This window comes from Gadus macrocephalus, chromosome 4 (assembly GCF_031168955.1).
Source record: "Gadus macrocephalus chromosome 4, ASM3116895v1".
In the NCBI taxonomy this organism is placed as follows: domain Eukaryota; kingdom Metazoa; phylum Chordata; class Actinopteri; order Gadiformes; family Gadidae; genus Gadus; species Gadus macrocephalus.
This window is the reverse complement of record NC_082385.1, coordinates 3000361-3028259: the sequence shown is the minus strand read 5'-3', so window position 1 is coordinate 3028259 and position 27899 is coordinate 3000361. Positions and strand designations below refer to the sequence as shown.

At 48.8% G+C, this 27899-nt stretch overlaps 1 protein-coding gene and 2 long non-coding RNA genes across 10 annotated transcripts in view; 1 reads left to right on the top strand and 2 right to left on the bottom strand.

Annotated features, from left to right (window-relative positions):
* Positions 1–27899, bottom strand: part of LOC132454943 (uncharacterized) — a 103749-nt gene that overhangs the window by 26793 nt on the left and 49057 nt on the right. For 6 of the 8 annotated variants that reach the window (XM_060048562.1, XM_060048568.1, XM_060048563.1 and 3 more), the window contains 2 exons: positions 24975–25143; positions 24615–24714 (listed from right to left, as the gene is read on the bottom strand). The exons of the other annotated variants lie outside the window; for them this stretch is intronic. In XM_060048562.1, coding sequence (XP_059904545.1) covers positions 24615–24714; positions 24975–25143 — 269 coding nt within the window. The remainder of the gene's footprint in view (positions 1–24614; positions 24715–24974; positions 25144–27899) is intronic. 8 annotated transcript variants of the gene reach the window in all.
* On the top strand, positions 10197–19577 carry LOC132454984 (uncharacterized). Its single transcript, XR_009525048.1, has 3 exons — positions 10197–10658; positions 11215–13099; positions 19479–19577. It is a non-coding gene; the product is annotated as an uncharacterized LOC132454984 (long non-coding RNA).
* LOC132454989 (uncharacterized) lies at positions 11047–19517 on the bottom strand. Its single transcript, XR_009525052.1, has 2 exons — positions 17859–19517; positions 11047–13092 (listed from the first exon to the last, which is right to left on the bottom strand). It is a non-coding gene; the product is annotated as an uncharacterized LOC132454989 (long non-coding RNA).

Here is a 27899-nt window from a genome sequence, read left to right as displayed (position 1 = left end):
CAGGTGGGAGGGCAGCCGGGCGGGGTCCTCCTCCATGCGGCCGGTGGGCCGGGCGGCGGACTGAAACAGCACAAACACATGCACACACACACACACACACACACACACACGTCACTGAGGGGGCTTTCGCTCAGATCAATTTACTTTCTGACATTATGTCATTTAAATTGCTGTTCAAAACCAGTCGTCCACACACGTCTACAGGAGCGACCGGGTTCCCACATTTCACTTTCACTTCAGAAGAGGAAGTGCAATGTTGTATTTGACGAAACGAATTTCTCCCTTCTTCCGCAGAAGAAGGGACGATTAGGAATACATTTTGCATGGGTGAAGTTACCCACCATGCAACAATACAAACAAACTCAATCTCCCAGCCCATGAAGTCTCTCCATCACATAGGCGTGTAAGGACTAACTAGTTACCAAACCAGTTTACCATTGAGTCGTCACTCGAAAGTCCGAGGGCTAACCACACCCTCTTATAAAACAACCTTCCTGGAATTTATCACTCCGTCAACACTATACCACGTATTATACCACACGCCAGGTTATTTTAAGAGAATGGATCAGACAGACAAAACTGGCTTACCATGTATAACCCAGTCAACACTACAACAGACTTCAAAAGGCTCTGCTTACCTGTGCCGGCTCGCCAAGTTGAGTTGTCCGGATCGCGGCCTTCCGGGCTTGCTCCCCAATTGATGAAAAACTATTTTGATCCTTTGTGGTGTGGCGGTCTCGTGCCTCCTCTATGACTCGGAGAGTGGTAAATGTTCAACACGTGGTTTATTCTAACAGAGACACACGGTAAACAAGCTTGAGTTCTGGAGGTGGTTCATGAAGCATCTCCCAAACACAGATAAACAAACAGTTTATATTGCAAGTGGGAGGAATTGTAAATAAGCCACGCCTACACGTTCTAGTTTACCCAGGTAAACCTTTGGTCTGTCTTGGCTTTAGCGGAATGGCAAAGTGGCCATGTTTGTAGTCTTTAACTTATCTACAAAATCATCAAACCTTATATGGTGTTGTCCATTACGTGGAGAACCATTCATAACTGTTGACACATGCCATCAGAAATAGCATAGACTAAAATAATTTACATCACCAACCCTTTCCTAGCCCTTAATTTTATTTTTTAACGCTTTAGAGCGTGCATGTTCCTTATTTAGTCATCCCGGAAGAAACTTAGGTTTCGTTTTCCAATCATAAGAAAAGGAAAGTCATGCCGACTGCTGCCGTGAATAACCGCGACCCTTAACAAGTCTAAACGAAAGACAAGTCTATCGTTTAGACTTGTCTTGCTTCGTGTGCAAAAAAAAAACTTTTTTTTTTTTTTTTGAGGTTGGTTGGGGGACAACCTACCTATGCCTCTATGCTAAAACCACAACTGCTCTCACTCCAAGTTGTACACGGCTGTGTACAACTTGGAGTGAGGGTGGGTCGCGTTTATTCCCGGCAGCAGTCGGCATGAGTTTCCTTTTCTTACGATTGGAAAACGAAACCCAAGTTTCTTCCGGGATGACCACATAAGGAACATGCACGCTCTAAAGAAGGGTAATAAACAGCACTGAAAAACCTCTTATTAAAGGTTGGGTATGCGATTTGCGAAACGCCAGCAGATTTTGAAAATACACAACTCAAATGGTCCTACCCCCTCTCCTTCAACGCTGACTCTGACTCCACCCATTCCAAGTACCTGGACACGCAATCATGCACGAGCGCGAACAGAGATGCGCGAGAGCGAGCCAGGCTAGCGTAGGTTTTCGTTTAACAACATGGCACTACATTCAGCTGTAAGTTGCACCCAGTACCGCGGGAAGTAGGGGTTTTGGGGGTGCTGCAACACCCCCTGTCCGAGGCCCTGTCTTATCACAGAAAACGATCATTTCTAAAAACTCCGGCCAAAGTGGAGATTTCTGAAAATGCCGGTTATGTGTTGTCGTGTCAACGGGGAGAAACGGGATTTTAGGTTTTCTTTCAATATTCATTCGGTATCTCACTATGGGACACGCCCCTCGCGCTGTCCCCCAGAAGCAATTTTACACTACGCCAGTCGTGACTGGCCAACAGACGTGACGTCTGCCTGCAGAGGAGGGGCTCCCTCCTACTACATAAGCCCCGTCGTCACATCATCTCTTCAGTCTTTAACCTCTTCTCGCTCCTAGAAGCACCTCGCAGACAGAAGTCGTAGACGGACTAGCACACTGTTCACTGAGCGAGCTAACCCCTCGGTCACCGAACGCTAGCCTATTGCTACCTCTGACCTCTGTGAGACTGAAGAAGTAAGCTAGTCTGTCACCAAACAGTAGCCTCTGCTAGTATCCATACTAGCTGCTAGCATCTACACTAGCTACACCCGTGTCCAGACTGACCTGTCACCAAACAGCAGCCGGCATAAACGGAAGGCGAGAACATGCAGTCAGAGGTTGAACCTACCCTAACCGAGGGCTCGGGGAAGCCTCCGACAAAGTTCTGCGCGTGCGGGAACAAAATGTCGGGAGCGGATAGCCACACCGCCTGCATTCGCTGCCTTGGACTGGAACATGCCAAGGCTGCCCTTGCATTCCCGCCTACCTGCGAGCATTGCGCACGGTTTTCAAATAAAACCCGCAAACGCCGGCTGACTAAGCAGGCGAAGCTCAGCACAGATGATCCGGTAATGGGGGTAACCGACCCGCCACTACCGGAGCTAGCGGGAGGTTCCCGGGGGCTCTCCGCCCCACTGGGAACCAGCTGGGGATCGGAGGTGGACCTCACTGACGCTTCCCAGCCGCTGGAGTTGACTCAGCCCGACGCTATTGAGGCTAGCCTGCTGGAAGGGCCCGACGAAGCCGAGGGCGATCACTCCGAGTCGGGGGGGGGAATTCATTAGCCTCGGCTCTGACGAGGACGAGGATGATGATTCCTTTTCCCCCCGCACCGCGTCGCCTATGGTGGTGGGTGGTGCGTGCACCTCCTCTCCGAACCCGGCCGTGAGCATAGACCTACACGAGGCCTGCAAGAGGGCGGCTGCGCGGCTAAACATCGAGTGGCCGGAGGCCCCGGTGGAGACCGCCACATCTCGGTACGAGGGCAAGCGACTCCCGAAGGCGAAGGCTTCAACCAGCCTGCTACTTCCGGCCTTTCCCGAGTGCCTGGAGGAAGCGACCCGGTCTTGGGGCAAGCCTCTCTCAGCCAAGATCCCCGTCCAGGGTGGATCGGGGTTGGATTGGGCCGGTATGGAGGAAAAAGGGTTCTCCCATCTTCCTCCGGTTGAACCACTGCTGGCGTCGCACCTCCACCCCACGCAGAAGTCCGCCATGACTTCGGCGAGCCCTACACTGCCGTCCAGAGCCGACTCCTTCCAGTCATCAATGACCGAAAAGGGCTACAAGGTGATGGCCACGACGGTGAGGGCGCTCAACGCGTCGTCGCTGCTGCTGGCCTATCAGGCTGAGCTGGAGCTCGACATGTCCTCGTCACCCACCCCAGCCCTTTGGGATGAACTGTGCGTGGTGACGGACCTGTGCCTGCGCCTTCACAGGAGCGCTGTCCAGGCGTCCGGAAGGGCCATGGCGCTGATGGTCGCTCAGGAGAGGGCGAGGTGGCTGAACCTCTCCAGTCTCTCTCTGAGGGAGAAAACCCAACTCCTAGACGTGCCTGTGGACCCGAAAGGCCTGTTTGGCCCGGCGTATGATGTCATGCTAAAACGCTGGGAGGAAAAAAAGAGGGAGGCTGAGGCGCTGCGACTGTGTCTTCCCAGAAGAGCGCCTTTCCCCGCCAACGCACCCGGCCAGGTGTTCACCCAGCCCCGCGCTCTTCCGCCTGCTTACCGCGGCCAGAAGCGTCAGCCCCACCCAACCCACGGGGCCGGCCGGGGCCAGAACAGTGGCGCGTGGGCGAGGAAGCCACCCGCGCCCGGGGTGGCGCCAGGTGGCGTTGCAGCCCCTTCGGCTACTCAGGGGGCCGGGAAGAAACGGCGCGCTACCTGAGGCGCTGCGACCAGGGGGGTGCGGCAGGCCCGGCCAGACGCCGTCGCTGTCCCCCCTAGAGGTTTCTGTTCCAAACCCGGTTCCAAGAAGGGTTACAGAGGGCGTGTTCCAAGCCCTGCAAAAGGCGTGCGGAAGGCCATACAGCCTTCACAGTTCACGACGCGAAGGAGAGAAGGGTCGGACCTGCAGAGAGCTCGGTGGAGCCGCAGCTGTGTCTCGCAGACACATGCATGTGTATAAGCACACACCAGTGCCCTACATCACACATGTGTCCCCCTTCCCCAAATCATTATTCATTAAAAATGTTTGCCAGCGCGCATCCAGGCTCCGAGCCGAGGGCGCAGCTGCTTGTGAAAACAAAAAAAATGAAAAAATGATAAACATAATAAAAGGAACAGAATGTAATAAGACGGTGCCTGGTGGGCGTGCGCTCCGGTGCGCAGCCCACCACACCCGTTCGACCCGGCACGACAGCGGAACCAGCGACGCTGGGACCGCTGGCTGGCCGGGCTCAACAGTGGCGGGCATGTGGTGCGTCGGATTGGGTTATAAAAACTGTAACCGCCGGCTACAGGCTCCCATTTGCGTCCACTCCTCCCCGTTTCAACGGGATACTGCAGTCGCAGGCCCGTGGAGAGAAATATCCCCCTCACAGGAAATATCTCAGGTTCGCCTTCCAGGGCGTAACGTACGAGTATTTGGTTCTCCCGTCAGGCCCGTTAAGTCCCCGTTAAGTCCACGGGTGTTTGTGAAATGCACGGAGGCTGCTATCGCGCCCCTCAGGTTGAAGGGAATGCGTTTGGCAACATACATAGACGACTGGCTTCTAGCCACACAGTCGCCCCAGGAGGCTCAGGCGCAGACCAGCGTGCTCATATCGCACCTAGTGTCCCTGGGTTTCACAATAAACGTACAAAAGAGTGTTTTGGTCCCTACTCAAAGCATAACGTTCATAGGCTTGTGCCTCGATTCAGTGACGTTCAAAGCACGTCTATCCGCGGAGAGAGTGGAAGCCTTTCAGGCTTGTCTGGCACTTTTTTGCAGGGGGACGATGTTGAAGTTCAGAACGTGCCTCAGACTATTGGGTCTGACGGCGTCGGCGCTGGTAGTGGTCCCACTTGGCCGCCTCCATATGAGGCCGGTTCAGCGATGGGTTGCATCACTCAGACTGAACCCGACGTGCCATGGCCATCGCCGGGTTTTGATCTCCATGGCGTGCGTCTCGGCGCTGCGCCCTTAGGGACGCGCGTACTTTCTGACTACAGGCGTTACCATGGGAACTGTCCTGGCGAGGAAGGTCCTTTCAACGGATGCCTCTCGGGCGGGCTGGGGAGCCGTATACGAGGGCAGATCAGTAAATGGCACGTGGAGCTCACATATGCAGTTTGTTCACATAGACTGCCTGGAACTTCAGGCGGTGTCACTGGCGCTGAAACATTTCCTTCCCTTTCTGAGAGGGCAACATGTTCTAGTCAGGACGGACAACACCACGGTGGTGGCGTATATAACCCGTCAGGGGGGGCTGCGCTCCCCTCAAATGCACACGTTGGCACGCAGACTGACCATTTGGGGCAACGCCCACCTGTTGTCGCTGAGAGCAACACACGTACCGGGCGCGCGGAACTGGGGAGCAGATTTAATGTCCAGGGGCGACCCTCGCTACAAGGACTGGAAACTCCACGTCGTGGTCGTGAACCAGATATGGGAGAAATACGGTCGAGCAGAGGTCGATCTCTTTGCATCAGAGGAGAACACTCAGTGCCCTCTGTTCTGTTCCCTAACCGGTCGGAGCGCCCCAATGGGGCTGGATGCTTTGGCATACGAGTGGCCTCGCGTCCTCCTGTACGCTTTCCTCCCATTAGAACTGATCATTCCTACTCTCGCCAGGGTGCGAGAGAAGGGTCATGCGCTGATCCTTATAGCCCCCCGTTGGCCGGGGAAATATTGGTTGGCGGAAATAGTCCAGTTGCTGTGCGACCAGCCTTGGCCTCTGCCTTTACGAAGGGACCTCCTGACGCAAGCGCATGGGGAAATCTTCCATCCTCATCCGGAGCGCATGGCTCTATGGGCCTGGCCCGTGAAAGGATGAACCTAACGACGGCTGGACTCCCATTGAATGTCATTACGACTATCCAGGGCGCCAGGGCTTCCTCCACGCGTAGCGCATATGAAGGGAAATGGCGTGCGTTCGAGGATTGGTGCGCGAAAGCTGGGGAAATAGCTTTCCAGAGTCCCGTGCCTGTTATTCTGACATTTCTACAGGATTTGCTGGATAAAGGCCGGGCTTTCTCCACTGTCAAAGTGTACTTGGCCGCTATATCGGCTTGTCACATAGGTTTTGGGGACAAATCGGCAGGTCAGCACCCTATCGTTTGCCGGTTTATGAAAGGTGCACGCCGTCTTCGGCCGGTGTTGCGGAGCTTGGCTGCTCCGTGGGATTTATCTACGGTGCTTGATGCACTGTCACGCCCACCGTTTGAGCCCTTACAACAGGTAGAGCTTTAGACGCTCTCGTTTAAGACGGCTCTGTGGCTCGCGTTGGCCTCGGCTAAACGCACTAGTGACATCCATGCGCTGTCGGTTAGCCCGACGTGTATGCAGTTTTTGCGGGGGAACTCAAAGGTTCTATTAAAGCCGAACCCTGCGTTTGTTCCCAAGGTATTCGACTCTGCGTTGTCATACCGCCCTATTGAGCTGTCGGCTTTCCATTCTCCCCCTTTCTCCTCCCAGGAGCAGGAGCGGCTGAATGCGCTCTGCCCGGTGCGGGCTTTACGCGTCTATGTTGATAGGACGGCTGGATTCAGGAAATCGGAGCAGCTGTTTGTATCATGTGCTACGTCACATCTGGGGAAGCCTCTCTCGAAGCAGCGTTTATCACACTGGATCGTGGGGGCTATAGCCATGGCTTATAGTAGCGTGGGTTTGGAACCCCCTATCGGCCTGCGCGCACATTCGACTCGCGGCATGTCCGCATCCTGGGCACTGTTTCAGGGGGTCTCAGTGGAAGAGATATGTGCGGCTGCCAGCTGGGCGACGCCTCACACTTTCGCTAGATTCTACAGGTTGGATGTTACTGCGCCTAATCTGTCTCACACAGTCTTGAGCGTTGGATCGTTGAACATGCCTGTTTGATGGGTTTGCACTGGTACTTCTTTGGCAATACGGGAGTTACTATATCCCATAGTGAGATACCGAATGAATATTGAAAGAAAACTTAGGGTTAAGAAATTAACCAAGGTTTTCTGATACATGAGTGAGGTATCTCACCAGACCACCCTCCTTGCCCGGAGCGAGGAAGAGGTGTTTTGCCTAGACTAAAGAGATGACGTGACGACGGGGCCTATGTAGTAGGAGGGAGCCCCTCCTCTGCAGGCAGACGTCACGTCTGTTGGCCAGTCACGACTGGCGTAGTGTAAAATTGCTTCTGGCGGACAGCGCGAGGGGCGTGTCCCATACTGAGATACCTCACTCATATATCAGAAAACCTTGGATAATTTCTTAACCCTAAGTTCTGAAGCGTCACATTATGCACCAGGAAATGCTTAACGTCATGTGAGCGCCCGCTGTACCGTATTGGTCCGAATATAAACACAAACCCCATTGTAAGACGACCTATATTTGGAAAAAAGATTTGAAGACCAGATCTTGTTTTTATGAATAAATAAATTGTATTCATTGAAATAATATACGAAAATAAAAAGGCATAGAATAAAACACTGCATTGCCACTAAACAGTAGTGAAAATAGGCCGTACTGATGTGTACACCAAAGACTATTCCTGACACTCCTCTGCCCCGCTGTGTTCGCTCTGGATGTGGTCGCTCCGAACTGTTTCGGCCCGTGGCAAAGCGAGTCATCCTCGCTGCTGTCCAAGGCATTTTGAGACGCAGCATTTATTGAATGCTCATATGACCTAGTGCTGAAAAAAGGTTATATGAAAAAGTGTGAGGGTAGCGGTGGTGCGCTAAACTTGTTCTGTGAGCAGCTGGATGTGAACCATGGTGTGAAGGAAGTGAACACAACGATCGATTTTCAACTGTGCGCGCATGCACTGGTGTATAGCAAAAGATGTATAGCAGCGCAGCTCAATTACTTGAGCTGCGCTGCTATACATCTTTTTTATCAATGTAACGAGTTGCGAGTCTAGTGCAGGCTGAGTTTTTTTTTTCCAGCACCCCCTGCTGAGAATACGTTCTCGCGGCTATGGTTGCACCAGATGTTATAAACATTAAACGGTCACATAAATCATTACTATTTTTAGAAAATGTATGTTTGTTTCATATAATTGTATTGGAAGTCCTGGTTTTCACTAGGGTTGCTGCGGTGTGGACATTTTCACAACGAGTAATACACTCGTCTCAACACCGGTATTACCGAGTATAAACGGTATAAACTTTGAAACTAGTCAACCGCCACACAAGCATCGGTTTTTAGACCCTTCTCGTCCTTCAGTGGCCGCCAACGTTCGAAAGCAGCGCCTAGGATTATTCTTGATTTCAGTTTTTCTCTTTCAGCGTTTTTATTATCAATTACTCTCTGAAAAAGAGTTTTCCTTCTCTTTGCTGGTGGTGGTGGTGGTGGTGGTGGGGATGGTGGCGTCTTGTCTGCCATGGAAATTGTCTTCTACTGCTAGGTCCAAATGTGGATTAACTAGTTCCAGTAGCTACCGCAGGATAACAACAAACAGGAGCTTGCTCTGGGTCACGAGCTCTGGGTCACGAGTACTGCACGAAGGGGTCGCGCGCGGGGCGCGGGGGAGGGGGAGTGCAGTACGACCGTTTGATTGACGTACTTACTGTCCAATGCAACGAGGTGGCAATCCAAATGATTGGCTGGAGTTTTTCGAGCCCTGCCCGTTCCACAGATGATTGACTTGTTTAATTTTCATGTCAGTACTTCTAACTCAGTGGCTGTAAGCGGGTTATGATAAGGATTTCAAGTAATTTTGCAAAAATGGCCAAAAAAGCAAATTCCATACCCAACCTTTAAATATACTTTAAACACTTTTGACGAATATGTGAATTGAATGCAGAACCTTTGAGTGTTTTAGAATACATTTACAGTCAAAAATTAGTGTAATGTAAAATGTAAAATAAATAACTAACTCCCAATGTGCTGCGCTCGTGAGCAGTGACTAACACGTGCGTGCTGAGCAGTATGGTTGTGAAGTCAACTTGGAAAATCCCCGCTGGATATGAAGGGGTTAATATGCAGCGCCGATTGACAGCTGGGGGAATCCCTCCTCAGAGCGTTACCGCGTCATTGCGTCACCGCGTCATTGCGTCACCTTACCGGAAAGGACAGGAAGGGGAAGAGAGACTCTTTCAGGAAACGCCAGTTGCAAACAAATCAGACAACGTTCTGTCCAGCAGCAGCAAAGCTGCGCTAGAAAACGTGGAAAAAGCAGCGCTGGTGCAGCCATAAAAAGCCTGGAGAAACGGCCGGTAAGAGAACGATTTTATTAGTGTAAGGATTGTAAAGTTGTGCAACCGCTTGTAGCGCACGTTAAAACGTGCGTTTAAGCATGGACAATTGTTTGGTGTTTGATGCCACATGATTGTTTGACTGCAAATTGTTTGAAAACAAATGGGGTTTATTTTGATCTGTAGATTGATAGAAATGATCTGAATACTGCTAAAGTTATTTCTATTTGACTTTATTGATCTATTTATATTTACATTTCAAATCAGTGATTATATATATATATATAAAGAAAAACCAGTTAAGATGAATTTGTGCATTTAAAGATGAATTGATATTTAAAGCAGTTAAAAATGGTTTCATATATTTAAAACAGAATTCATGAAAATATGCTTAGACATTAAAAACTATTAATAATATTTATATTTATATTTATAAGTATTTAAATGCATATATGAAAAACATGTTTGTATTTACTATTTCATTCTGCACTGCATTTACTGTAGTTATTTTTGGTTTCTTTAAAGGTTTTTTACCTTGCCGTATACCTAGCAGTTTACCACTTGCAACCCACTTACAACTGTACCCACAATACCTACCTGCTACAACTTACCTGTACCTGTGAAAATACAAAAAGAAAAGTAAAGAGGAGTGAAAGAAGGAAAACGGTGTGGTCATTGCATGAGTGGAACCCAGTTAAACCTCCTATGGTCTGTACCAATCCCTTTCAAGCAGGGAAGCTGCACAAACACTAGATAGCTTGACAATGGTCTCACCGTTGGAGTCTACAGTACAACAAATTAACATGGCCTGGGACCTAAAGAAAAACAGGCACAACATGCTCAAACAACGCGTCTTGTGTACATTGGTGAGGTGAGCGCGCAGCTGCCTGAGCGAGCGTGCGTTCATGTTGTACGGTAAAATTCAATCTCCTCTTTTTTACTCCAGCTAAAGTTGTTAGTTAGCAAGGCGAGTAGGAGCGCAATCTGCAGGATACTAAGCGCAATAACATTTATTAAAAAAAATAATAATTGGTCGGTTGCTAATCGGTTGTAATCGGCGTCTTTTTGGCCGATGCCGATTATTTTCAAAAAGGCTATAATCGGCCGATTAAATCGGCAGGCCGATGAATCGGTCGGGCCCTAGTTGTCCAGTCAGAGTTCCAAGTTGCATAGGCTTTATTGTCCAAAGGTGCGAGCAGGGCTGTATGGATGGGTCATGGTAGGTATGATGCTAATGTGCAACTAGGTGTGATGGGTAGGTAGTAAGGTAGGATATGCGTGTTAAGGTAGGATGTGTGTGTGGCTAAGGTAGGATGTATGGGCTAAAGTAGGATGTGCGTTAAGGTAGGATGTGTGTGTGGCCAACAGTGTTTGTAATAACGCCGTTTAAAAGAACGGCTTTAGTTATTTTTTCAGTAGCGGGGTAATCTAACTAATTACTGTTTCCGTCGTTACAACGCAGTTACCGTTACTGTATGTTACATGCGGTGCGTTACTATTAATTGATTGAATTGAACTGCGTAATCCGAACGCACCCCTGGCTCCACACTCAAACTTCTCGGGAGGCGACCGATAAGCGATTATGATTGGCTAAGGCAGAGTCATGTTTCATGGTATCCAATCGGATCCAGTGTTTTTTTTTAGACACAAGCCAGGACACGCGCGCCGCACACGCACACACCAAACTGATTCGATTAAGCAGCAGAAATGGCGAGTCCGGAGCAATCCGATGAAAAGTTGGCATTTTCCGTAGTATTTGGCAGATGCTCCACAGCCTTAGCAACCAAGCAAATTCAAATTCAGTTGGAAGTATATCAGGGCCTTGCATCGGCAGTTCAACCATTTAAAAAATCCAAATCCAAATTCTTTGAAATAGCAACTTATTTTTTTTACAGTAACGCAAATAGTTACTTTCCCTGGGAACTTGTTACTTTTATTATAGAGTAATTCAGGTACTAACTCAGTTACTTTTTGGAACAAGTAGTGAGTAACTATAACTAATTACTTTTCTAAAGTAATGTTCCCAACACTGGTGGCTAAGGTATGTGTGGCTGACCCCGAGATGCCACCGGACGCGTTACGGCAGCGTTACGGCTGCGTTACGGCTGCGGCACGGAAGGGCTGCGACTCTGCCCTGCTTGCATTTCCACCGGGCGCGTTACGGCAGAGCCGGCCGAGCCAGCCGTATTCACACGAGATCACGCGATAATCCTAAACCTAATGTACTCACCTTCCACTCCCAAATCTACTGCAATTAAATGCCACGCTTTGTCCTTCTGGCCATTGTTATTATAAAAAGGATGATTTGGTACATAAATGACTTCATGTTGCTGAACTTCGACAATATGTCTCTCGTCGTCCATGTTGCCGACCCTCTAAGACCTCTTTGATTGATTGACTGCTGACCTGGTGCCACCGGTCATGACGTAATAATGATGATGTGAAGTTGTGATAGGCTACATGAGCCGAGTATTGTGTTTTATTTTGAAAATTGACCGGATGCTCTATGGCTTTTACTTTTTCATTTCCTGCCCTGCTCGATCTGCTCTGTTGAAATTGACGCGGTTCAGCAACGGCTTGCGGCAAAAATAGAAATCCTACGGAATGATAGCGCTGCGGCACGGCGAGCCGCTCCTGGGACGCTGCTGAGACGTTCTGCAACCGCGCCCGGTGGAAATGGTCTCATTGATTAGAGTGGAACCTATCTGCTGCGGTGACCGCGGCCAAGACGTGCCGCAGCCGTAACGCTGCCGTAACGCGTCCGGTGGAATCAGGCCTTAAGGCAGGATATGTGTGGTTTCTGGGAAGCAAACAAAATGAACAACAATCAGCTCCACAATGCATTGCCACAAGTTCAGTTCATTAAATCGTACAAGCCTTATAAGGTTACATAACAAAATCCATTGCCCACAAAACAACTCAGATTCTTTGTATGCGCACACAAGGAGTTCAAGGTAGAGCTCTCAAGGTGTTCAGTGTCTCCGAACAAAGGAAAGGGGTGTGGTCACAGGTGAGGCTTAAATAGTGTGTGGCAGGGCAGGGAGTAATTAACTGATTGATATGGGCTAATTGGGAAAATGAAGGGGGCAATAAAGGGGCGTAGCTCTGGGTCAGTGAGGTGAGGAGGGAAGCAGAAATCTACCAAACAGCAGCCAATCAAGTCGCTTGCTGCTATAAGCCGATGTGTGGATATCAATACAAAAGATGACACAAACAGGTGTCAATAATATGCCAGTTGGCGTGCAGCATCCAAGACATTTCTGAACTTATGTTATGGCGACCATTAAGATACATTGAAGGACATTTGCGGCATGCCTTGACGCAAGGTTACATGTTTTTGGAGGCGCACGTCAGGCCTTGCGATGGTGGCGCCTCACAAAAATTGTAACCTTGCGTCGATGCAACGCAGTAGGAAGGGCTGTGATTGGTCCGCTAACGTAAACCCGACGCAGGACCAAAAAAGGTTCACGACGGAGTCAGAGCGACTGCGTGGTCGTTGCGTTGCGTCGACGTCCAACCATAGAAGGGTTTTCCGGGATGGCTGAGGGTACACGCATGTTGTAAACAAGGGTAATAAACAGCATCATGAATTGTTATCGATTCATCTATTATAATTTTTTTATTGATGTAGAGATAAAAAGTTGTAATACAATAGAGATATAAAGCACAACTAAGCAAACACAGTTGCAAACACAACTCAGAGGTAAGTGTTATGGATGTTGAGTGTGTTACGTTACGTTCTAGTGTTATGTTACGTTATGCTGAAGCCCATAAGGCAGTGCGCGTTTGATGTGAACTCATTCATTAAAAGCTTGAACTGAAACATGGCGTCAGAAGTGGGATAGTTGACAAAGTTAACTAGAATAATATGGCGAACTCGAGCAATATGATTCCGGCACCAGAGGGCATGCAGATGTCCGGGGATCTGGCGAAGAACTGGGAAGTTTTCCGTGCGGAATTCGAGGACTTTGTGTTTGTGCTACGGGCCTTAATGAAAAGGCAGAAGAAGTGCAGGCAGCCGCGCTAAGACGGCTAATGGGTAGCGAGTGCCGTCATATCTATATGCACAATGTGATTTTGGATGACGACCAAAAGAAAGACCCAACCGCCATCCTAGATGCTCGCGGAGAACATTTTAAGCCGGAAAAAAATTTGATTTATGAGAGATATAAGTTTGGATGCTGCAAGCAGGAGACTGATGAGCCAATTGACAGTTTCATAACGAGACTACGGGAGAGAGCTGCATCGTGTGAGTACCGTGGGCTAAAGGACGAGATGATTCGGGACAAGCTCGTGCTTGGTGTCGCAAGCGAAAACACCAGGAGGCGCTTGCTGCGTGAACGTGATCTGATGTTGGCAACGGCAGTCGGTATATGTCGCCTGGCAGAGCTAACCGATACACGCATGAAAACCTTGGAGAGCCCACAATTGCAAACGGACAGTGTAAACTCCGCAGCCAGGCAATACGAGAGACGTGGACCTCAAGACAGGAGAGGAAGAGATATACAGCAGGCTTGCAAATACTGTGGAAACAGCCACAAGCGGGGCAGAGAGCAGTGCCCAGCCTACGGTAAGGCATGCCGAGCGTGTGGCATCTCAAACCACTTTTCAAAAGTATGTCAGGTTAGTAGCAAGACAAAAAAAGTAAATGCGCTTGAAGATGTTGAGCAAGGGGACACAGATACAGATGACATGTTCCTGGCCACAGAATGCATCAGCAATATAAAATCTAAAGGGCTCAAATGGTTTGTGCACCTGCGTTTGAACAAAAAAAAGCAAGCATGCCAGCTAGATACAGGTGCCACTTGCAACGTGAGCAGAAAGATCAAAGAGAAGTTGTCACCTAGGACAGCGCTAAAACAGAGCACAACTAAGCTAAAACTATATTCTGGGGAAACTATGCTGTCACAGGGGAGATTCCACACAGAATGTGTCATTAGAGGGGAAAAGCATGACCTGGTCTTTGAGGTAGTGGAAACTCAGCAGGAGCCTCTCCTCTCTGGGGCCACATGCGAGCGCCTAGGCCTAATGACATTCACAATTCCAGAGGAGCTGCATAAGATAGAGGCAGATCAGTGCACGCCCCTCACTAAAGAGCAGCTGCTAAGCAACTACACTGACATCTTCAATGGCCCAATCGAGTCAGTCCCAGGTGAGATACACTTTGAGCTGGACCCAAATATACCTCCTGTACAATGTGCACCTCGAAATGTTCCGGTAGCGTTGAGGGAGAAAGTCAAGGAAGAATTAGATAGGCATATCAGAGCAGGCAACATCACACCAGTGAGCGAGCCCACAGCATGGATTAGTAATATGGTGACTGTCGCAAAACCAGAAAAAATACGACTGTGCATTGACCCCAAACCCCTTAACCGAGCATTGCTGAGGTCTCACTATCACATGCCAACACTGGAAGATGTGTTGTACAAGCTACCCAAGGCTCGCATTTTCACACTGGTGGATGCTCGCGATGCTTTTCTACAGTGCAAGCTTGATGACGAAAGCAGCCGCCTGACGACCTTCTGGACACCGTGGGGTCGCATGAGGTGGCTCAAACTCCCATTCGGTGTCTCTGTAGCACCGGAGATCTACCAACGCAAACAACACGAACTGCTAGCAGGCCTGGCTGGCATTGAACCAATAGCTGATGACATCCTGGTGGTCGGGTGTGGCGACACAGAGGTGGACGCGGAACGGGATCATGACACCAACCTACGTGCCCTCATGGAGCGATGCAGAGCTGTGAAGCTAAGACTGAGCGAGCGCAAGCTTCAGTTCAAACTTCAAGCAGTCCACTTCCATGGACACATTCTGTCTTCAGAAGGACTGAAGATTGACCCAGAGAAAACGCGGGCTGTGCTGGAGATGCCGACCCCTACGGATGCAAAAGCTGTCCAACGCTTCATCGGCTTCGTGACATACCTTGCAAAATTCCTGCCAAAGCTCTCAGAGGTCTGTGAGCCACTCCGCAGGCTCCTGGACAAGGACACAGAATGGCACTGGCTAGCCAAACATGAGGACGCAGTGCAAGAAATAAAGCGACTGGTTTCAAATACACCCGTTCTCAGATACTATGACGTTACAAAGCCTGTCACTGTCCAGAGTGATGCCAGCATGAATGGGCTGGGATGCTGCTTGCTGCAAGGGGGGCAGCCTGTGGCTTTTGCCTCTAGAGCCCTGACTCAAACGGAGCAAAACTATGCTCAAATAGAGAAAGAGTGCTTGAGCATAGTCTTCGCATGCCAAAGATTCCACCAATACTTATATGGCAGAGAAACGGTCACTGCTGAAACAGACCACAAACCATTGATCACAATATTCAAGAAGCCACTCCTAAGTGCACCGAAACGTCTCCAGGGAATGCTGATGCAGCTGCAGTGTTACAACCTAGATGTTGTGTACAAGCCTGGGCCAGAAATGTACGTCAGTGACACTTTAAGTCGAGCTACTCTGCCGCACCAAGGGCCAGACACCCCACACGTGCGACATGCAGTGTTTGCCACCCAGACGGAGTACACACAGCTGGACCAAGCCCAGCACCTGAATGTCACTACTTTCAGATTCCGTCAAATAACACAACACACAGAAACAGATGATGTACTCCAAGAGCTGAAGACGGTGATTCTGGACGGGTGGCCTGACTTCAAGGAGGACACTCCACTGGCGGTGCGGGACTACTGGCCATTCCGGGATGAGCTGAATGTGCAAAATGGTGTGCTGTACAGGGGACAGTGCATTATTATCCCAAAGGCCCTGAGAGCAGAGCTACTGAAGTGGATACACTCTAGCCACATAGGTGGCGAGGCCTGTTATAGGCGGGCCAGGGATGCCCTCTTCTGGCCGGGCATGAGAGCTGAAATCAAGGACTATGTAGCCAACTGCTCTGCATGCAATGAGTACGCAAGAAATCAGCAGAAGGAATCCATGATGTCGCATGAGATACCTACACGTCCATGGCAAACTGTGAGCATGGACATCTACTCCTATGCAGGCAAGGAATTTCTCATCATTGTAGACCACTACTCAGATTACTGGGAAATCGACCAGCTGCCAGACCTATCAGCCAACACGCTTATCACACGCTGCAGAGCCCAGTTTGCGCGTTATGGGCAGCCTGACAAAGTGATCTCTGATAACGGCCCGCAGTTTGCGTGTGAACAATTCGGGAAGTTTGCAACAAGCTGGGGTTTTTCCCATGTCACGTCCTCCCCACGTCACCCAAAGTCAAACGGCAAGGCCGAAGCGGCTGTGAAAATTGTAAAATCACTTTGCAAGCGGGCAAAGTTAGATGGCACAGATGCATGGATGGCCATCCTCCACTGGCGCAACACGCCCACAGAGGGGTTGGACAGCAGCCCCGCCCAACGCTTAATGTCACGAAGGGTCAAGACCTCGCTGCCAGTTGCAGACAGCCTACTGCAGCCACACGTGGTGATCGGAGTGACAGAGAAGTTGCGGTGGAAACGGCGGGTGGTGAAATCAACCTACGACAGATCCGCCAGGGACCTCCCTGAGCTGAATGTGGGAGACCGGATCAGGATGAAACCGCTGCCAGGTGATCGCACAGGAAGATGGCCGGTGGGCCAATGTATCCAGAAAGTTGCTCCCCGCTCATTCGTAGTGGATGTCAACGGCACACTTTACAGGCACAACCGTGTGGATCTTCGAGTGGCAGAGCGCTCAGCTGAAGTACGGCCGATGGGACGGCTGGAGCAGAACAGTCCTGAACAGGGACATATGACTGAGAAGTTAGCCTCAGCCGAGACCGGGCATGGGTCAAGCCAGGGCGAACCAGACGGGATGGAAGACGCACCCCCCACAAGCAGTCCGGCTCCTCACCCCCTGAGTACACCGGAGAAGCACAGCTGCACCCCGGGCCAGGAGGTCTTCACACGTTGTGGCCGCCTCTCACGCCCACCTCAGAGACTGAACTGGTGACTTTAGGAGAACTTAGGTTCAAAGCACACATACACTAACAAGTGCCATTAGAACATGGGTTTGACTAGGGTGTAGGCGGATCGCTGCCCTTTCCCAATACACACACACACACACACACACACACACACACACACACACACACACACACACACACACACACACACACACACACACACACACATACAGTGACAACACACACACTTGAAGAAACCTCACGAGAGACTGTTGGTCTGTTAAGAGAAAAAAAAAAAAAAGGGAATGATTGTGGAAAGAGTCCAATGCCATGCATGTTCGATTGTGAAACTATAACAGAGTTGTTGATATCAATGTTGTTACAGCCTGCAATGGTTATTGAGTAGTGAAGAATTTGAAGTGTTAATCTAATCTAAGAACATTAATCTAAAGGAAGGAAGATGTTATGGATGTTGAGTGTGTTACGTTACGTTCTAGTGTTATGTTACGTTATGCTGAAGCCCATAAGGCAGTGCGCGTTTGATGTGAACTCATTCATTAAAAGCTTGAACTGAAACAGTAAGTTGTTGGTCGATTGGTTTCTGAATGACATACAACCCATTATTTCCTTTTGTGTTACTATCTTTCTTGACGGGTTACAAGCTGCTGTCATTTTCTTCAGCACAAGAGGCGTGATCAACGGGCCTAGTTCAACTGACTCTGTACACGATTGGCTGCTTGCCGTCGCTTCCCTGTCGTCATCGTCAGCCAATGGTGCCCCAAGGGGAAAAGCCAGCATGGTGATTGGCTCCCGCAAAAACGTTTCGGAAGCAGAAAGAAATGTATTGCTCTTCTCAAGACCCTTGTGCATGGCGAACTCAAATCGCTGGCAGAATGGGCGGGGCTACCCAGTCCAGCTCCTCAGAGGACGAGTCGGGAAATTTGCACACGAGTCGGGAAATTTGCACATTTCCACAGAGAAGAATGTCGGCAGGTCGACATTTTGCGTCACAGTTGCGTCAGTCTACGTTGTTTTTGAATAATTTGACGGGAGTGAAAATAAACAAGGAGAAGTGAGCTGTGAGTATTTAGCGTCTTTATATTGTATTTGTATCAGTAGCGTGCGGTGCCCCTTCATTTCGGTGGGGCAGAAATTACTGGCGTATGACCACAACCACAATTTATATATATTATATTATGTATATTTTAACAACTCCACCCGAATATCTGAATGTCTTTTTTTTGTCAATAAAAAGCATAGGCTTAGCAAGTGCATTGCAAATGAATTAATGAAAAGTAGAAATAAAACGTAGATAGGCAGGCCTATACAGAACGCATTTGGCAACATCAAACAAACAGACATAGCTTATGAGAAATCAACAATCAAGCTATCAGACCTTCGATCATTTATACAGGAACTTGGCCCTACGATCTCATGTGTGCAAATTTCAACATAACAATTCTGTTGAAATCAGGTATTTTTCAATAACAGCTCTGTTTGAATCAGGTATGAAATCAGGCATACAATTGACATTTTTTACAACAAAAAACTGAGTTTCTTTTTGAGCAACCACATAGCCATTTTCTCTTCTCATACCATGCTCGGGAGAAAGTTCTGTTGTACGCTTTTCCCTCTATCCTTCGTTTGTTGGTTAATACGAATATCCGGTTTGTCTGGTCCAAGTTGTTTGATGGCTAATTTATCTTCAAATTTTAACCTATCAAATGTTTTTTTTAACAGAGACTCAACAGTGTTAACCGCAGGTGCAACACCACTCGCCATGTCTGCCAAAAGATGAAAGATACTGGTGGAATAATTCGAGATAAAACAACAGCAGTCCTAGAATATGACCATGGGGCAGACTACTTTACGACCATACGGGCGTCTTATAGCGCGGATTGCAATTCTTATTGCAGCCTGCAGGGTTATGCGAGAAACATACGGAGGAACGAGGTCGCTGAGCTGCCCTGCCCCAACATCGCATGACACATTAAACTCAACTAGAATCGCCTCCATCTTCCAAAAATATTTGAAAAGCCTACAGAAACTATAGATAGATAATGTGACAATCACATTATTAAAAATAAACTTGGAGCAATGATTTACTGAGGAACTATTTTCTTGGGAGCATGCTTTTGCAGGGAGTTCGCTGCCCCACCTGCCCATATCGACGGCACGCGCGGGCTCAGAGGTAAGTTGTTGGTGTATTGGTTTCTGAATGTCATACAACCCATTATTTCCTTTTGTGTCACCATTTCAACTATCTTGACGGGTTATAAGCTGCTGTCAATTTCTTCAGCCCAACAGGCGTGATCAACGGGCCTAGTTCAACTGACTCTGTACACGATTGGCTGCTTGCCGTCGCTTCCCTGTCGTCATCGTGTTAAACCAGCCAATAGTGCACCAAGGGGAAAAGCCACCATGGTGATTGGCTCCCGCAAAAACGTTTCGGAAGCAGAAAGAAATGTATTGCTCTTCTCAAGACCTTCGCCGGCAGATGGGCGGGGCTACCCAGTCTAGCCCCCAATAGGACTTGCACACGAGTCGGGAAATTTGCACATTTGCACAGAGAAGAATGTCGGCAGGTCTTAGTCTACGTTGTTTTTGAATAATTTGAATGAGTGAAAATAAAGAAGGAGAAGTGAGCTGTGAGTATTTAGCGTCTTTATTATTGTATTGTACTTTGCACGTTTATAGCCAAGTATTTTTCTTCAAGTTTACCACCGTTAATAGATTTTTTTCAACACTTTAAAAAATGTCATGTGAGATATATATATGTAACCCATGGTTACGCTAAAGTATTTTCTTTGTGTATTTTGCATAATTGGAACAATAATAATAGTTTGAATCAACACAAATTCTTATTGTTATACCTCAGGCTTTCCAGATAACGGGGTCCAGACCCCAAAGCCCTTCTACAGAACCACCCCCTTTCCAAAAGCCCCAATCCAATCCAAAGCCCTAACAGACACCGCCGTGTTCGCCCCGCCTCCCTGCCCTGCCCCACCCTAGCGTGGCTCTGGGCACAGGCGTGTGGGCTTCTCCAACGCCGTGGTGGCCGGGACACTGTACCAGTTGTCGACGGCCGACGCCTTCTCTCACTTTCTGTTGCACGTGAGCAGGAACTCCGGGTAGGTCCGAGGCCGATAGGTCGGGGGCGGGGGGCTGTTGTTAGGGGTCGGTAGGAGTGTGGCGGAGGAACGGCTATCGAGTATGTGAAGGGGCCGGGGAACCGCTGGGGACTGTGGCTCGCAGGCGGGGTGGGGGGGGGCTGTTGTGAGCGGACGGTAGGGCTGTGGCAAACGGACATTTTTCAAGTACGTGGAAGCACCAGGGAACCGCTGTTGCGGGGCGTGGCTCTGGTCACAGGCGCTTGCGCTTCACCTCCGGCGCGGACACTGTACCAGTCGTCCGCCGACGCCTTCTCTCTCTTGGTAATGCCCAGGAACCAAATGAGGTGGTGGGTCTGAGGGCAGGAGCTCGGGGTGGGAGGGGGGGTAGGGCTCTTGTGAAGGGGCAGTAGAGATGTGGCAGAGAGACGTTTTTCAGGTACGTGGAAGCACCAGGGAACAGCTGTGTGGGCGTGGCTCTGGGAACAGACGTGGGCGGGGGGGGGCTGGGTAAGGCAGTTGTGTGGGGGTGGTAGGGCTGTGGCGGCGGGACGGCATATAAGTACGAGAAAGCGCCAGGGAACTGCTGCGCGGGCGTGGGTATCACCACAGGCGTGGGTATCACCACCGGGGCGGCGGTGATGGCGGACAGTAACCCGGACAACGAGTCGCCCACGGCCGACACCTTCTCCTTGTACGTGAGCAGGAACTCCGGGTAGATCTGAGGCCGGTCGAAGATGACAAAGATGGAGGGTGAGTGGATGTTGTCCACGCAGCTGTCGTAGAAGAGGGTGTCCCCGCCGTCCTTGGAGGGCGGGCGCACGTAGCCGGCCTCGCCCCAGGTGTGGTGGCCCACCAGCACCCGGGACACGAACATGGAGCGGACCGTCGAGGTGTACCCGGTGTAGTTGTGGGAGTAGCTGGCGTCCCGGGCGAAGTAACTGCCTGGGGATGGGGAGAGAGACGAGGGGAGGAGGGGAGAGGGGAAGACAGAGGAGAGGAGGGGAGAGGGGGAGACAGAGGAGAGGAGAGAAGGGGAGAGAGGAGGAGGGGAGACAGAGGTGGAGATAGAGGAGAAGAAAGAGGAGATGAGAAGAAAGAGGAGAGGAGGAGGAAGAGTGACAAGATAACAGAGAAAAGATAAAGTGTTGCTTTATCTCCAGATAATTCATTTGATTGTGCTTTGAATCATAAACCATCATTGTGTCGATTACATGCAGAAAATACCAAAAAACAATACATATTTTTCAAAAAAGTTTGACCCATTTCTTTCGAGTATATCGGCACATCTAAACTTTGATAGTGCAACCTTTGGTTATCCAAGCCGTTCCAACCCATGCCAGTTGTTAAAGCGGCAGTCTGTAGGATTTAGTGGCATCTAGAGGTGAGGTTGCAGATTGCAACCAACCGGATATCGCCCCTGTCTCACCTTTCCCTCTCAAAAGCCATAGGACAGGAAAGGCGGCCTGTACTGGCTTGTGATGTGGCAGTAGGTATTGACCAGCTTTAGCTCATAGTTTGATAGTGTAAGAATGACACCGATTATTTAACATTTTAAACTCTGAAGCCTAAATTCTAAATTCTGGAGCAGTTTGTCCGTCCTAGGCTACTGAAGAAGCATGGCCACCTCAACGGCATGGGCTCATTGTAAAAATGAACAACAATGATTTTTTATGGGCTATACAATAACTAAAACACACTTATGAATATACAATCTCTGCCAAAACTGTTCTGCTAGATGCCCCTAATCGTAAACACTGCACCTTTAAGTCCTGAAGCGATGTTGTAGTGCTTAACTTACCCTTTCCCAAGACGGTCCCGTGGGTTCCGCAGATCCTCCAGTCAAAGTTTGAGCAGCAGATGGGGTCGATGAACTTGGAGTCTGTGCCGTGGAACAGCTTCCTCTCGGCCACGGAATGCCCGCCGTTCCTCCTCTTCATTTGTTCCCTTTGCCTTTTAGAAAACACGATTTAAAAAAATCTTTATAAAAACATACTTTTTTTATAACATTATAAAACGTAACAAAAGATAACGATAAGGTCATAACGATAAGATAATGTTATAATGTAAGATAACGTTGTAAAATTAATTAAAATTCATTAAATTAATTTAAAATTAAAATGACAGTTGATCATAATAAGCATTATCGTTTTGAGTCCCTCGTGTCTGCAATTCTACGGCTTTTCCGACCAACCGACATACAACTGAAATTGGTCCCAGAGACTCTTGTTCTGAATCCTCTCAATCTTCACGATGTCAAAGGCAGTCATCGTCTGACGAAACAGCGTCTCCACCTCATTGTATTCTTTGGACGAATCTTGCAGCAGTACTTTCTATGAGAGACAGAGGAGAGAGCTCTTAATTTACCTTTGAGAACCGTTAGAACAACCCAAAGGTTCAAGTCATGAAACTCATCTTTTTAAATACTGTTTACTCATCTTTTTCAATACATCATCAATGCAACTTTATTAATCACCAGGATGTCATCACCATCAACACTGGATAAAAATCAGAATAAGGTTAACATCATTCTCTAATAATGAATATAACATTTCTAAAAGCACATGAAATATATGATCTCGACCTGAAAAAGGAAATGTAGGTAATGTTGTTGCATGTAACCCTTCTATGTAACCCTATAATAAGGATTATCATTACCTTGTGTCCAATCTCAGGAACCTGGGACTCGTCCCAGTTGCTGGGAAAAGCTTGGACATTTGGTGGACCATTTGGAGGCCTTTTACTGAAATAAAAAAATAACACTAACTTCATCTGAAGCGTAATAGAAAGGACCCGTTCTGCGTCTTATTTTATGGGCAGTGGTCCAAAGTGCCCGACGTAAAAGTGGGTGTCTCACTGAAATATGAGGATCAATGTTAGGAGAGAGGTGTGACGGCAGATCTGGCGATACAAAGTTGCCTTACTGGTGCACTCAGCGGCGCTTTCTGAGGTCGTACAATCGTCGGTAATGTTTTTTGTTATTGTCTAGGGCAGGGGTTCTCAAGTGGGGGTACCCTTAACCCTAGGGGTACTCAGAAAATCTTAAAGTTAACTGTTTGTTTTTTTTCACCCTGAGCAACTTTAAATCCTGAAACGTAGGCAAATGTTTTGTGCCAGCTGAAAAAGTATCTTCGAGGGGAAACACTAGTAGAAAAAGTTTGAGGGCCACTTGTGTAGCGGGACCAAGACATTTGACATTTGATTCTCTAAAAGCCAACAGAGAGGCAGTTCGTATTCCAGGTGGAACGCACCTTGTCTTGTCGTCCTGCACGTCGGCGTAGGTCCGGAAGCGAGGCCGTCGCCTCACCACCCTCTTGGTGCCGTATCTCTTATTGGTCTGAGTCATGTCTTCAAAATGCAAAGGAATACAAATCTTATGATGCTACGTTTCAATTGAGTCATCCAGCACACACTGTCTGGAGTGACTCACAGAGAGTTCACATAACAGATCATTAATAAAGGGTTGAGTTGTTACCGGAAGGTTGCTAGTTTGATCCCTGGCTCCTCCTAGCTTAGTTTCGAGGTGTCCATGAGCAAGACACCTCACCCTAACCTCTCCTGTCGAGTGTGTGTGGTTGTATGTCGCTTACTCGCTTTGGATGAAAGCGTCTGCTAAATGCCCTAAATGTTAATGTAATGATGTTACGTGTGTGTGTTTTTCCTCTGCTGTTTGGTGTGCTGTTCCAGGTACCACCCTCCCCATTGGACTGATCAGACGCACCTGCAGCCCCTCAGCAGTCACGTGGATTGCTATAAAGCTGCAGGGATGAAAGTAGACGTGGCAGTGGGCCAGAGAGGCGAACAGAGTGTGGTCGCTGTCGGTCGCGAGTCGGAGCTACGTGGGCTCTTCGTCGTGGCATTGCTCCCTCAGTGGAGGGTTAGTGTTGTTGGTTGCTCCCTCAGTGGAGGGATAGTGTTATTGGTTCTTTTCTGTGTTAACGTAAGACTCATTTATGCAATAAATGGGTATATTGGTCGAAACCCTGCTACACTCTTCTGTTCTTTAAACGCCCGGTATTATATTCATTGTTGCTCCCCCCCTTTCCCCTGGACACCAACGGGGTGGGTCGTAACAAATGAGCTTGGGGTTTGAACTAGCAACCTTTTCTGCCCAGGGGTTGAAACTCCCTAGCAACGTCATCATCGTCGTATGACAATCGATACCAGCTCATGGCGTGCTCATGGGTCGGGGGTTGGGGGGGTAACGGTGGCCTCACCCTGGAGGCTGAGTGTGTAGGTCTGGGACCCTGCGGTGAACTCCATCACCTCCTGGGGGTTGTTCTGGAACTTCTGCTCCAGCTCTGTGCTGCTGTTGGGCTGGAGAGAGCGAGGGGCGAATGAACACACGCCGCACACACATACGGTAAACACATGCGTTGAGTCAGTTATTCAAATAAATATTTAAGCACAATTGATGGCATATTTCTACTCTGCCACCAATTATCTACCCTGCCCCCCCTAGCAGGTACTCTAAACTTAACGTTAACAAACCACAAACTAACTATCGGCTGGATTATTGCGTTTGCGGATGTGAGCCGAGTCAGGCTGGCGCCGCTTTGTGATAGTGCTGAACTCACTGGTGAATCGTACTGGTTCCAGTTCCCATGCTCATCCTCCCAGTACCAGAGCCAGTCAGTGGTGAGTATGGAGGTGGGCTGGAGGACTGAGGAGATGGAGGAGAGACGCCTGACCTTCTGGAGTCTGCGCAACATGGTGTCAAAGCAAACCGCTCCTACATCCACCGTGCTGCAGGAAACATCACACACCGTTGACCCTCATTATGTGGGTTTAGAGATCACAAGTGCAGCATAAGAACACAACACAGCATTCTTTCAATCAATTCAATAAAGAAAAAAAAGACTTAGGGGACACTAGAAATCAACAGGAGCATACTGAGGTTTCAAACTGGGATTAAACGGAGTAGGTTTATTTAAAGGGACTCTTACCTTTGTTGCATTTTTACACTTTTTTTGGATAAGGTTAAATTGGTATTAATAAGGTAATAACACTCTAATATGCAAGACAGACCCACCAGGAGTAAAAACAAACAATTATTTTACTCTTATAATATTTAGTGAAAACTTCAACCAATAAAATTCTTCGGACCGAATGACCTTATTGGCCGACAGACCTGTCTGTTGGCTGCATGGATATATAAGGTTTTCCGTCTGCTTCTTGTGGCGCATTCGGGCCCGCGTCATCAAGGCGCGTCCTCAACTAGAGGGTTTGTTTTGATTCCACGGCAGACAGTAGCGAGTAGCGACCGTAGCGACTGACGATGGCAGACCAAAGTGGTCCACGGCATACTGAAACTGCACCATTCAGTCCGATTAGGGGACCCGTTTCGGACTCAGACGCGAAGTTGTCCCGCTACTCTGGAGCTCCAGGAAGACCTCCAGACCGTTGGCAACCAACCGCCACACTCAGTCCGATTACGGGACCCATTTCGGACTCAGACGCGACGTTGTCCCGCTACTCTGGAGCTCCAGGGAGACCTCCAGACCGTTGGCAACCAACCGCCACACTCAGTCCGATTACGGGACCCATTTCGGGCTCAGACGCGACGTTGTCCCGCTAATCTGGAGCTCCTGGATGGTAGATATTATGACCCCTGGGAGTCTAAACATAACCCATGGGAGTCTAAACATAACCCATGGGAGTCTAGAACTTTTGTACTGTAGCGACCCTGGGACAGTTGAATACTTTGTGTGTTATGTGTTACATTATATTTCGTTGTCCGTTATGCCAGTTGTTCAGTGTGCATGTATTGTAATGTTCTTGTCAATCAGCGTGGGGGCGAATCATTAGGTCAGCTGGGGGTGGGCCTTGGAAGAACAGGAGGGTGGGGGCCTGCACGCGAGTGAGACCGTGTTGGGGGTTGCCGGGGTTTGTTTTGTGTAGGTTTTCTGCCGTTGGTTATAATGTTACGGGTTTCAGTGACCTGGTTTTGGTTCATTAAAACTACCTTCAACTACTAATGACTCAACATCATTATGTCACCGGCGAGGTCGTTACAGTACTCTTAGTTTTGTACTCTAAAAAATAACGCTTAGGGGGTGGGGCATTGGAGGAAGGCGGGATGATTTGAATGTGCTGTAATTCTCAAATGCAACAAAGGTGAGAGTCCCTTTAACGCCTCGTTTCCACATACGTACATTCTCGTATGCGATTCAACCGTCTCCGACCGAAAGTCCATTCATTCCTATGTGATTCTCCGTAATGTCCGTTTTTCCTCCGAGACTCCTCCCCTCCGTAAAATTTCTGTCCGGTATGTCCGTAATATACGTTCAAAAAATTGAACTTTCGCCGTCGTTTTACGGAGCTACCGTATGAAAGTTTTTATGTTTTTCACAAAACTTGTAGGCTAAGTTCCTGGCAGGCCAAACTCCTCGGCGATCTCTTTCCAAGCCTGGTTGGTTTGTTTTTATCTCTGCATATGTCGATCCTCATGTTCCAAAGTACCGGTCTCCTATCCGCTTATCCGGGGTCGGGTCGCGGGGGGAGCAGCTCAAGCAGGGGGCTCCAGACTTCCCTTTCCCGGGCCACATTGACCAACTCTGACGGGGGGATCCCGAGGCGTTCCTAGGCCAGTGTTGAGATATAATCTCTCCACCTAGTCCTGGTTCTTCCCCGAGGTCTCCAGGGAGACGCCAGCCACCCTTCTGAGAAAACTCATCTCGGCCGCTTGTACCCGCGATCTCGTCCTTTCGGTCATCACCCAGCCCTCATGACCATAGGTGAGGATGGGAACGAAGATCGACCGGTAGATCGAGAGCTTTGCATGCGACTCAGCTCTCTTTTCGTTACAACGGTGCGGTAAAGCGAACGCAATACCGCCCCCGCTGCTCCGATTCTCCGGCCAATCTCACGCTCCATAGTACCCTCACTCGCGAACAAGACCCCGAGGCACTTGAACTCCTTCATCTTTTGTCCGTAAATAAAGTAATGCCCGTACGTAAAACACTAGCGACTCCTTCCGTAAATTTACGGAAGCACGGATACGAAAAACATACGTATGTGGAAACGAGGCGTAAACTTAAATGGTTTCGAAAACTGGGATTAACCGAGCAGGCTCATTTCAACAAAAAGGGTTTCAAACTGGGATTTAACAGAGTAGGCTTAATTAAAATAAAAGGCTTTCAAAATGGGATTAAAAAGAGTAGGCTAATTTAAACCAAAGTGTTTCGACTAGAGAGGTAAGAGCAGTGGCAGGTCTCCTTGTAATGACTACAGGCTATCAGCACCTACAATCCTATACGCCAGGGGTCGGCAACCCTTGGCACGCGTGCCACCACTGGCAAGTGGCAGGCTTAATCATTGGCACACTTGAGAAAGCAAAATATTATCAAAAAATGTCACTGCATTATGTGGCAGCATAATCATTACTACCGATTTTTTTGCACTTTATTCTGTTTTAGTTTTTTCCTCCTAGTGCAAATATGTTTAAATGAGTTAATGAAAGCAGTGTTCTGAAATGGGATTAATTAAAAGCATGTAGCCTA